The 11983-nt window shown below is 57.5% G+C and overlaps 1 protein-coding gene across 1 annotated transcript; it reads right to left on the bottom strand.

Annotated features, from left to right (window-relative positions):
* Window positions 1-9: 9 nt before the first annotated feature.
* Window positions 10-11530, bottom strand: LAMB2 (laminin subunit beta 2). The gene is made up of 33 exons (XM_025916583.2): window positions 11422-11530; window positions 11249-11334; window positions 10959-11131; window positions 10737-10872; window positions 10582-10655; window positions 10027-10215; window positions 9871-9934; window positions 9434-9636; window positions 9229-9349; window positions 8709-8897; window positions 8318-8497; window positions 8086-8198; window positions 7754-7833; window positions 7537-7669; window positions 7203-7361; window positions 6998-7125; window positions 5186-5318; window positions 4808-5000; window positions 4585-4728; window positions 4129-4360; window positions 3882-4045; window positions 3582-3806; window positions 3286-3503; window positions 3078-3174; window positions 2618-2990; window positions 2345-2529; window positions 2026-2267; window positions 1598-1946; window positions 1061-1268; window positions 842-983; window positions 582-758; window positions 331-490; window positions 10-251 (listed from the first exon to the last, which is right to left on the bottom strand). Exons 2-33 carry the CDS (start codon window positions 11331-11333, stop codon window positions 115-117), a joined length of 5406 nt encoding a protein of 1801 aa, XP_025772368.2. The 5' UTR covers window position 11334; window positions 11422-11530; the 3' UTR covers window positions 10-114.
* Between the last annotated feature and the right edge of the window lie 453 nt (window positions 11531-11983).

Below are 11983 nucleotides of genomic sequence, written 5' to 3'. Positions count from 1 at the left end.
ACTACACAGTGGGTAATCACAGCGGTTTATTGGGGGCCTGGTCGGGCTGGGAACTGTTTCAAGCAGATGCAGTAACGGGCGGGGTTGGGGACTGGAGTAGGCGTCGCGCAGGGGTCACTGGCAGGTGTTGTAGATCTGAACCTGCAAGTTGATGGCTTGAAGCACGCTACGCATCCTGGCCTCCAGCCCATCCAGCTGGGCTGCTTTGCCTTCCAGTGCCCGCTCGTTCTCTTCATAGGTGCCCTCCAGCTCTAGGAGGGGAAGGTCTCAGCTGAAGGGTCCTACTCCCACAGTCCCACACCTCTGGCGCCCACCCACCCCAATCATCACCTTGTAGCCGTTGCAGCTTGTCCTGAGCAGCCTGCAACAAGCCTCGAGCTTCATCCCGAAGTTGCTCTGCCCGTGCCTGTGCAGCCAACACACCCTGGGCCTTGCGCTCAGCCAAGGCCTTCACTGTTTGGTACTGGTCGCCTAGTGGGCCCTGCAGCAGCTGGGGATATAGAAGGCAAAGTCAGCTGGGTGTCTCAGTGGAGGCCCAGACTCTACTTCAACCCCCACCAGCTGGCTCTGCTTCAACCCACCTGCTCAGCCTCTCGGGCACGACCCTGGGCACTGCCCGCTGTTTCTTCCGCACTAGAGGCTGCCAGGCTATTCCCTGCTCGTTTCAATTTCAGAGCCTCCAGAAGACCATCCAATTGCTGAGCCCGCTCGCCTGCAGAGCTCAGTGCCTGCTCTGCACCTGCCATCTTCTCCTGAACCTGTCATGGGTGGACCCAGGGTTAAACAGGTCTATGGTGCATGCCCATAATCTTGCCCCACTGATGTCCCAGAGAAACCACACCTGATGCAGTGTCCGCTCAGTGTCCTGTGTGTCAACTACCGCCCCTTGGATGGCACCCTGAGCAGCTCCCTGTGCCCTCTGGGCTTCCTCCAGTGCTGCTTGTACTGTTTCTGCCTTCTGTTTCTCACCCTCAGCCCGGCTCCTGAAGAAGAGAGGGAATCAGAGCCTGCAAGTATCAGGACCAGGTGTCAAGGATTGGGGCCAGGGTCACAGTCAGACCTTGCCCGCCGTGCATCTTGCAATAGCTGTTCTGCCCGACGTACATCTCCCACGGTGCGTGCCAGGATTGTGTCCACATCCGCCAGGCTCTGGACCCTCTCTGCAATTGCGCCTGCCAGGTGCTGGATTTGCTCAGGTGATGCTGGGATGGAGAGCTCTAGCACTCGTGTGGCCACCATCTCAATGCTATCAGGATCAGCCCCCTCCTCTATGGGGACACAGGCAAGGGCTTAGGGACACAGATTCTCCAGTATTGGCATCGAACACAATTTTGGGGTATGGACTCAGGGACCCCACACAGAATATGGGTTTGCTACTAGGCATAGTGATTAACTACAAGGACAGGAACTGTAAGTGGGCACAGACTTGGGGTCATGGACTTGGGGACCACATATAGGCAAGGGTTGAGGGGCTAGACATGGGGTCATAAGCACAGGTCCAGTGCAGGCTCTGACCCAAGTATGGACCCAGGGACACAAGTATGAACATAGACACAGGTGACACAACCACATGGCCTGGGCCACACGGGAGGCTCACGGCTGAGGAAGTCCTTCACACTCTGGATAAGTTCCCGAAGTTCTTGGTTGGCCTTCTCCACCTGTCCCCTGGAAGCATTAGCCTTGTCCAGGGCTGCCTGGGCCCGCTGCTGTGCCTCTCCTGCCTGCCGACGGGTCTCAGCCACCTGGCTGAGGATGCCGCCACCTTCTGCCAGTGCCCGCTGCAGCTCTGCCTGCGTGTGCCGGGCCCGACCCAGTGCCAGGTCCGCCATGGCTACTGCCCCATTGCAGCTGAGGCCCCCACAGCGGGGTTGCCCATCCTCGTCCAGGCAGCCAGCACCCCCGCAAGGGCTTGTTGCACAGGGTGCATCCCCTGGGGGCCCACACACCTGCCAGGCACAGAACAAGTCAGGGACCTGTGGAAGGAACAGCCACACCCACATGTCCCACCCCACACTTGTGCCTCACCAGTTCATTGATGCCTGTCAGGCTCAGGGACTGCGTACGGGCTGAGAGCTCGCCTAGTGCCTGCTGGTTGGCCATGTGCTTGCGGTTGAAGTCCTCCTTCTTGGCACCTATTAGCACCTCTGTCCTGTGCCGGGTATCTGCTGAGTTGCTCACAGGACTGGGCACTGTCAGGGCTGATGTGTTGGCACGACGTTCCGCCTCTGCAGACAGACTGTGGGCGTGGCGGATGCTGTCATAGGCACCTATATTGGGCAAAGGCTGGCAGTCAGCTAAAGATCACTCAACCCTGGTCCACCTGCCTAGTTGGCCAACAACCCACCCAGGAAGTTTGAATGCTTGAGCAGGTCCAAATGCTGGTCCAGCTGCCGCAGTGTGAGATTAAGTGCAAGCCCATCTCGCTCCAGACTGCTCAGTGCATGGTTGGCATTGAAGTTCTCATCCTGCACATCAGTCAGTTCTGCCTCCAGCTGGGTCAGGTGCTCAGTGGCCTCCCCAATTTCACGCCTGTGCCAGTAGGTAGTGGTGTTTAGAGAAGCTTCAGGCCACTGGGCCTCTGCCCCATCCCACCACATATCCTCAGGCCCATCCGCACCGTAGCTCCTCTGTGGCCTCCACAAGTTGCGCAGTGGAGGCAGCTGAGGTGTTGCGGGTACCCACAATCCCCTGCACAGTCCCCAGCTTCTCCTGCATGTGCCAGAAGCGGCTCTCAAAGGCACCCAGCACACCCGTCTGCTGCAGCTCCTGTGCCCGCTGCTCCAGGCGCCGCGTACGGGCAGCCAAGTCCTGTACCACACGGTCCCAGTCCCCGAAGCATGTGTGGCATGGGTGGCAAGCAGGAAAGACCCCTGAGAAGCCACGGGCACACTGGTCACAGCGCACGCCAGACACGCCTGGGCGGCAGCTACAGTGGCCCGTGGAGCGGTGACACTGAGGCGTGTCTATTCCACGAGGGTCACAATCACAGGCTGCAGAAAAGGGCAGACCATGAAGTTAGGGTGGCAGTGGGACATCCTGAGAAGTCCCCCATCTACCCTAGCCCTGCCAGCTCTCACCGCGGCACTGCAAACCAGGGTCTCCCCAGTGGAGCTCTTGGCACTCAGAACAGGTTCGCCCACCAAAGCCAGCACGGCAGTGGCACTGCCCTGTGAACTAGAGTGGGAACAGGGCAGAGGTCAGAGCCTCAATCAGAGGCTAAGCCCTTGAGAGTTAAGACAGACAGCTGGCACCATCCACCCAGGGATCCACAGGAGAATCCCATACCTCATTGCAGGTAGGGCCTCTGGCTCGGCTTGGGTGGCAGGCACAGGGCTGACATCCATGGCCACTGGTAAGGTTCCAGAAGTTGGGGGCACAGCGGTCACAGCTAGGGCCCTGGACATTGGGGAGGCATGGGCACTGCCCACTGCTTGGGTCACAGTGGCACCGGTCAGTGGACGGGCACTGCTGGGGATCTGTGCCCAGCAAGTTGCAGGTGCAGCCTGTGCCAGTCAAACACATTAATCAAGGAGAGCCTGAGCAGCAGAGCCCTGCCCCAGCCATCCCAATCCCACACTCACGGTGACAGCTCTGTCGGGTGGCCTGTCCATGGAAGCCAGGCTTGCAGTGGGCACAGTGTGGCCCCTCCGTGTGGTATAAGCAGCGCAGGCATTGCCCCGTGCGGGGGTCACAGGCATCAGGGTCCGTGGGGTCAATGTTCCCACTGCACTCACAGGGTTGGCACTGGCCACCTGGCCTTGATGGGTCCCCAAAGTGCCCAGGGGCACAAGCTTCGCACCGCAGCCCTGCCCACGGTTGGGAAAGGCATGAGTGTTCAGTTCAGCTTCCCCACCCTGATCCCATGCCTGCACCTTACTTACCTGTGTAGCCTGCCTTACAGTGGCACATGATCTGCTGGGAGTACCCATCCCGATGGCAAGAAGTAGCAAAGTGCCGCCGGCTCCCAGGGCCTTCAGGGCAGGGACAGGGCCGGCACTGGCCCCCATGTGGTAGCCGTGGGTCCCCGTGGAAGCCAGCAATGCACCTTCAGGGAGGGGCAGGAAGAGATATGTGATCCCTGAGCAGCATTCCCACCCACCAACCCACTCCCAGCTGCTCCAGGCTCACCTTTCACAGTGCTCACCCCCTGTGTGATCACGGCAGCCCAGGCAAGTGCCTGTGTGGGTGTCGCATTCATCTGCATGCCCATTGCAGACACATGGCTGGCAGTTAGGGAATCCCCACTGGCCACGCTGGCAGCGATCGCAGCGAAGCCCAAAGGCACCAGTTCGGCAGGGGCATTGCCCACTGGTCCCTTCACATAGGCCACTGAGTGCCCCCTCGGGGCTGCACTGGCAGGCTGGGGGCAAGGCAGAGGCTGAGCCAGGGAGGGGATTTGAGGGAATCTAGGTGGGGTCAGGGTGGGAAAGTCAGGGAATGGAAGAGAACTTCCAGTGTCCTGGTGCTGAGAGCATGGGGTCCAATGCAGAGTTAGAGGAAGGAAGAAGCAGAGTCGGAGGGAGGAGGGAGAATAGTAGTGGGGAGGAGAGAGAAGGAAAGGAGGAAAGAAAGGCGGGCAAGTACCTTGACAACCTGTGGGGCCAAAGCCGTAGAAACCAGGGGCACAGTGATCACAGCGGCGCCCAACCACTGCAGGTTTACACAGGCACTGACCGCCATGGGGATTACACTCAGAACTCAGTGAGCCCTGGGGGTCACACTGACAGGCTGTGGGGCAGGTGGATAGGGCCAAGTCAGGCTGGGGCCCCACACCTCTGCCCCACCGACCCACATCACAGACACTTACGCAAGGCACCATTGTAGAGTAGGGCAGACAGGCTGATGAGGAGGGGAACACAGGCCTCAGAGGGAAGGGTCTTACTGGGCACCAGACCCTCCTCGTGACAACGGTAGTGTTCAAAGGTGGAACGGCGCTCCAGGGCAGCAGCATCACCCCCACTAAACATCTCCAGTACGAGGACACGGGGAAGCAGCACCAACTGAAAAGATGAGCAAGGAAGAATGAGGTCCAGACCCAAGACCATATGGACACTGCCAGAGCACTTAGCACCACCATGGGCCTGCCTCTTCTGTCATAGGCCCCGCCTATCCAGCCACCACCACTACAGGTCCCATCCCATAGACCTTGCCTTCCTAGTCAGTGTGGGGAGAGAGGACTATTCACCGAGTCAATGAGCAGGCTGGGTCTAGAGTAGGGGGCCTCAGGCTGGGCACTCCCCCCTGTCCGCACCAGCTTCAGATGCAGCTTATAGGAGATGCCAGGCTCAAGGCAGACAGGTCTTGGAAATACCATATACCTGGGGGGAGACAAGGACAGGTATGGGGTTCACCCAGGGTCCCTGTACCCACCGTCCTAGGCCTCCTCACCCCGCACACAGCAACCCAACCATTGGCCAAGAAAGATGCTAGGGCTGGTATACAGATTTCCACAAGCATGCCTCACTGGACTCCTATACCTGTGCAGACCAATCTCTGAAAATGCTCCCTACGGTCTTGCAACCCCATGGCATTTCCCTGGCACAAATACTTGACAATTTTTCTTCAATGGCCTCCTCACATTTCCTCCAACCTTGACCTCCAACCTCTGCTCCTCTTCACCAAGACTATGTCATTCCCTCCAACCTGGCTCTGCCTTTCCTAGGTCATTCCCATCAGCCTACAAACATCTTTTATTCCCCCTTGAAAACATCTTCTCTTAATCCCTGAGTCTCCTGTAGCTGTTGCTTTATCTTTGCTCTCCTCCCCAATAAATTGAACTGTGGTCACTGCCTCTACTCCAGCCTCGCACTCCAATGGAGTTTTTATGCCAACGTGCCATCAAGATGGCCTGTATCAAGCTCACCATAAACCTCCATGTAGCCAAACCCAGCAGCCTCTTCTCTGTTCCCATCTGCTCCAGCATTCAGCAGCATGCGATGAGAGCAGTGCACCCTCCTTCCTGAGACACTCTTCTCTCCACTTCTGGAACCCTGTCCACACTCCTGATTTCCCCCCACTGCCAACTCTTCCTTCTCTACTGGCCTCTAACACCCAGAGCTTTCTTCTGGTCCTCCTTCCTTTCTCTGGTGATTTCATCTAGACCTATCTCTTTAGTGACAAGTCCCAAACTTATATTTCCAACTTGAGGCCTCTCAGTAATTGCAGACATAGAAATCCAACCATCCACTGGCCTTCTCTCACATGTCTAAGCAACTCAGAACAGCTCCTCCCTATGTCTCTATCTCAGTAAAGAGCCCAACACCCACCCAGATGAACAAACTCAAAACTCTAGACTCATCTTTCCACTTTCCCTTTCCTACACTTCTAACCCATCATCTCTGCCACTAGAACCCTCTGGAACCTTCATCATCTCACCACATCAACCGCTAAACCTCTGTCCAAACCACTGTCACTCAGCTAACTCAATAGTCTCCAGCAGATCTTCCAGCTTCCCCTTTGGTCCCTTTCAGTCTGTTCTCCACTCAGAAAGTAGAGGGATCTTTGTTAAACACAAGTCGCAGTTGGTAAAAATGTCTATAATGGGTATGACCCCTTTTATGCTGCTCTCTCTACTTCTGTGTATGTTTGAATATTTACATAATAAAAGCATCAAAAAAAAAAAGGTGACAAAACAGATACATGAAACAAATATTACGCAGAATGTAATAAAACAATAATCAGACCAGGCACATCCCTGCTCAGAATGCTCTGATGCCATCCCTTCCCACTGTGGGCATTCCTTATAGTGACACTAAATGAGTTCCCATTAATTCTTGCCACAGACCTCTGGAATTTAGGCCCCTAAGAGAGCAGGCCTATTCTACTTCCTTCCTCTGACCTCTGCCACGCCTAACAGCACCTGGCAAACAGCTCTCAGGAGGAGGCACTTGAAGCAAGGGACAGATGAATGAGCAGCGTGGGCTTCCAAGTGCCCTTCAGAGAATTAGGGCTGGCCTACACCCCTCCACTGTTATAGATGCTACATTAGTGCCCTCACCTAGTTTCTGGTTGCAGAGTCCCTGGAATGTGGTCATCCTTGGGCAGCATGTGCCCACACGGGCCATGGGCAGACACAGGCCCTGGGCGCTGCACGGCCACTTCCATCTCTGCCCATTGCTCAGGGACCTGGTGGAACGGGATGATGAAGGAAATGCTACCACACCTGGAGGTTCAGCTCTGGGTCAGGTTTCACAGAGTCTGACCTGGGGCTCCAAGCGCAGCAGCAGATCATAATCCATGGCTCTTGGCACAGATGTCACCAGGAACTCCAGTGCCTGACCTTCCTGCAGTCTAACAAAGCCCTGGCCTGTCCAGGATACAGTCCCACCAGGGGTCACCAGGCGCTCCACCACATCCAGCACCTGTGAGGGATGCAGCTCAGGGTGGGTGCCTAGGTAAGGCACCATTTCTTCTACCACAACCTGTCCCCAAACCCCAGCTCTTCAGCTGAGGCCCTGTCCAAGGCTGGACACCCTCCCCAGACAAAGTACCACCCATAACTCTGCACAAGCCCTGCCCTCCAACATTGCTCCCTACCTGTCCTCGGGTGTCCTCAGCCTCCCAAGTTAGGTGGTCAAGGAAAGGCCGGAAGTAGCCAGGCTGCACCTGCTCACAGCGTCGCCCCACCATGTGCTGGCGACAGCGGCACTGACCTGTGGCCTCATTGCACCTGGGAAGCCCATGTTTACTCAAGAAGGATCCCTTACCCTGCCCAGGATCTCCCCCCACCCCAGACCCCTTATACGGCACTCACTGGGGATCCAAGGCACCACCCACGTCGCAATCACATGGACGGCAGCCAAGCAGGTCGTGGCTCAGGCCCCAATGGCCAGGCTAGGGGAGAGGAAGTTGCTGGGGGCCAGAAAGAGACCCCCCCCCCACCACCCATCAGGGAATCCAATGACAGCTCTCAGCCTCTACCACCCCTTGGAGAAAACATGGTCCCTAGACCATGGCTCCCACCCTTGGCCTCCCAGCTAGGAAGAGACCCTAAGCTCTCCCCAGTGGAGTATAGACACCACCCCCTCACCCTGTGCTCTGAGAATAAGTGCAGGACCCCAGAACCCCAGCCCCCTGCAGTCGCACCAAGCAGTGGTTGCAGCCACGTCCAGTCACTAGACGCTTGCAGAAACAGGTTCCACTGTTGGGGTCACAAGAGGTGATCCCAGGCACTGTGCCCCGTGCATCACACTGACATCCTGTGGGGAAGGAGACCCATCAGCACTCTGGGGAACATGGTAGTGCTGGTGTTCATTGGGTAAAAAGTAAGAAGTCAAGGGTTAAGGTTAGCACAGGAGGTAGGGCAGGAAGCACATACGCCGACAGCCTGCAGGGTCGCTGGCACTGAGCCCAAAGAAGCCATCACGGCATTGCTGGCAGCGAGAGCCCACCACATGTTCTTTGCAGCGACACTGGCCCGAGACCAGCCCCAGAGCAGGATCATCATGGGGATCACAGCGACCACCATCTTGAGAACCCATGGGGTCACAATCACAGGCTGAGGGCAAAAAGAGGTGCAGGGTCACCCTATTCCAACTAGCCCAGCACCACTTATCTCCCAAGCCTCTTTACCCTGGATTCCCAGCCTGGTTTCACCCCACGCCCCCTCCCACCCACCCCCAAACCCCTGCAACCTGGACAGCAGTCTGGCTTCCCAGTTCCTACCCCAGACTCAGCCTTCCCTCTCCCATGCCCAATCCCAGCCTCACAGCGGCACACAGCAGGGTCCCGCAGGTCCTTGGTTGGGTCACGGTAGAAGAAGGGTCGGCAGAGCTCACAGTGGCGCCCAGCTGTGTTGTGCTGACATCCATCACACACACCTCCACTTACGTTGCCAGATGCCAGATATATGGCCATGTCGAAGTGGCAGCTGTGGGCATGCCCATGGCACTCACACTCTTGGGGGAGGGGAAGGCAGGACAAAGGTCACTTGAGGGCGGATGTCCTGAAGATAAGGGGTGTAAGTGTCCCAGTGACACAGCAGGTCCCTGCCACAGGCCAGAATTTGTGGCTGTGGGCTCAGGTACTTTAAGGTCTCAGCATTATACTGACCCCCTGCCCAGAGCAGACTGTGAAGGAGAGTTAAGGGAATCCCTAAGGGCATGAAGGCCTGCATACTCTTTGGATACAGTCTGGGTGTTAGGGGCTTGACCAACCAGCTCTAGGTTTTACTCATGGCACAGCCAGACAACAGAGTTCTGGGGCTATGTGGGCCAGGATCTCACTCACTCCTGCAGGCATGACTGTGGCCATCCTCAGCCGGACGCCAGGGCAGGTCATGATAGAAATCTTGACACCGCTCACAGTTGAGGCCACGAGTGTTATGTTTGCAGATGCAGGCCCCATGAACCTAGAAGGTGGGCAAGCAGGTGGTCAGCACTGTCCAGCCATGCCCGCCCCTGCCCCCAGCCCTATTCCAACCAAAGCCCCTCACCATGCCCTCAGCATGCACTGGTGCCCCTGGGGCGGGTGCACACTGTGAGGCGTGTCCATAACAGAAGCAGTTGCCACGCACAACCAGCTCGTAGAGGGCATAATAGTATTTCTCACGGATCTCCCGCCGTGGGTCAAGCAGGTTGTCCCCCAGTGTATGCAGCCGTGTCAGGTTCACCCGTAGGTTAGTGATCTTCAGCAGGTCTAAGTTGGGTGAAAGAATTGGGAGCCAGCTGGCCAGGCAGGCTCTTGTTACTCCATGCCCACTCAGGGGCTGCAGCTGCTAAGGTCACCTTGGGAGACCTCCTGTCTATTGCTATGTGAGCTAAACTGGACTTGGCACCTGCCCTAAGAAGCACCCAAAATAGCTACTGAGGCCCCAAATAGTCACCGGCCGGACGCTGAGACTGTGCCAGGCTCAAAGGGAAGAACACTCACTCTGGATCCGTGGGCTGTAGGGGTCTGGGATAGGGATGGCAGGATCCAGCACACGATAGATGACCTGGAGGAACATGGGGTCATTAGAGGCACTGGACCCTGCCTCAGGCCCATCATCTCCCCTCTTCCTGCCCCAAGTCAGATCCCACCCCTCACCTCGCCTTCAGTGGATGGCTCAATCTCTGAGTAGCGGGACTCACAGACTACGTCATCCCAGTGCCGTGGGGGGGCCAGTGGGACTCCTGGAAAGTCAGCCCCACAGTCATAGGAAAAATATCGGTACACATGCCAGGTGCGTCCAAAGTCTGCTGAGCGCTCCACCAGCATGGCAGCAGGACGAAATGTCTGGGTGGGGGGCATGGCTGATCAGTGGGCCTCAGGCCCAGGCCTATCAAGAGCCCTGCCCAGCTGGGGCTTGCCCTCAAGCAGTTCGTGGACAGGTGGGGGGTGACTGCTGGAAGCCAAGCAATAGTCAGGGAGGGTAGCCCCTTCTAATGGGGAGGCTCAGGGGTCATGGGGCCCAGGGAGGCAGCGCGTGCAAAGGCCTGGAGGCAGAAGGCAACAGAAGGTGTGGGCCATGAAGGAGCCTCCCATGCAGCCAGAGTACAGCATGTGACCTCAGGGAGGCTGGGCTAAGTTGCTGGGAATCTGTTCAGGGGTAATGGGGAGCCAAGCAGGGTGATTCAAGCAGGCTCCCAGACATGCGGGCACCTTGAAGGTCATAATGAGGTGTGTGAAATGAAACTCAGCCTCCAAGTCCAGCTGGATGGTGACCACGGGGACACCTGAGGCAGGAGTCGGAAGTCAGGGACTTGAGACTACTGGTGGGCAACCCCACTCACCCCATGCCCTACCCACGGCCTCACCATTCTCTGACTGCCACCAGGCTGTCCGGCGCTGTGGTGCAAAGCTGGTAACTACATTCTGGATGCGATGACTGTTTGGGTTGTCTCTAGCAGAGAAGGGGCGCCGGGAATCACACAGGAAGCACTTCTTCTCATCCTGGGTTGGGTCAGAGTCAAGGTCAGGGTCAGTGCTTCAGCCAGTGCCAGCATCCCCTCCCCTGGCCTAGCCACCCCCAGCCTCACCTGAAGGTGACTAACGATGCAGTAGGGCTGGGGGCCATGCAAGCCACAGGTGGATGAGGCAGTCAGTCTGTCAGCACGGCCCACTAGCAGGTCACCTGTGGCGGGGTAGCAGCTTCCCCTCGAACAGCCTGGCACATCTGGGGCCAGGGCCTGGGCCAGGGCGGTGGCCAGCGCTGGGAACAGTGGGTCAGCCAGTTCTGCTGCGCTCCCACCCCGCAGCCCCAGGGCTAGCTCCCCCCGGACCCACCATCTCATCCCACAAACCCCAGGCCTTCACTAGGCCCTCTCACCACTCAGCAGCAGGCCCAGTCGAAGCTCCCAGGGCCCAGGCAGTCCCCGCAGGTCCCTCCCTGATACCCCTGAGGCCCGCTCCATCCTGAAGAAGAGGGGAATCCAGATGAGGGGGGATGAGAGGTCTGTAGCCCAGGCCCACCCTACCCCTCCTTTGGGGTCCTGTGCAGACCCTGCCCTCGTAAGTCCCTGGCTGATTCCCCACTCAATCCTCCCTCCGGCAGTCCCTCCACTAGCACAGTCCTGCGACTTTGAGCAAAGTTGAGAAGTACGGCAAGAAAGAAAGCGTGGAACGGATCTTGGGCAGGAGTGCAACACTGTGCAGAATTTCCTCTCCCACCTCTCCAGTAATGATCCTCATTCTAGAAACCAGACATAGTCCAGCTCACCTGCAAAACTTTATTGTGCTCCCTTGGTCTGGTTCAGACCAAGGGGCAGGGGGTTTGGTTTTAGGCCGCCACAGTTAGGGAGCGCACCAAGTAGGGGGCATGGCATGAGCAAAGAAAAGGAGTCTGATCTTCTGAGACTTCAAACGGCCCACAAAACCCAGCCTTTCTCCCCAGCATTGTGAGTGCTGTGGAAGTCACCATCAACTAGGCTGTTCAGTTCCAGGGTTCCAGCATCAGCAGGTAAGTGAGAGAGCACACACGGAGGCATCAAGCTCCTCTCTTTAGGGGTGTGGGAAGCTTTAGGCTGGCCTGGCCAGAGCCACAGGACAAGATGGAGGTAGGACG

This window comes from Puma concolor, chromosome A2 (genome assembly GCF_028749965.1).
Source record: "Puma concolor isolate L17-30 chromosome A2, mPumCon1.1.hap2, whole genome shotgun sequence".
NCBI classification, from domain to species: Eukaryota; Metazoa; Chordata; class Mammalia; order Carnivora; family Felidae; genus Puma; species Puma concolor.
The sequence above is the reverse complement of the archived record's forward strand: the minus strand, read 5'-3'. Positions and strand labels throughout refer to the sequence as shown.

Coding starts and splice junctions, on each gene's coding strand:
- LAMB2 (XM_025916583.2), bottom strand. CDS start 11,333: ATGGAGCGGGCCTCAGGGGTATCAGGGAGGGACCTGCGGGGACTGCCT. Junction 4,046..4,128: donor GGGGGTGAGCACTGTGAAAG/GTGAGCCTGGAG, acceptor CCCTCCCTGAAG/GTGCATTGCTGGCTTCCACG. Junction 759..841: donor CTGAGCGGACACTGCATCAG/GTGTGGTTTCTC, acceptor CACCCATGACAG/GTTCAGGAGAAGATGGCAGG.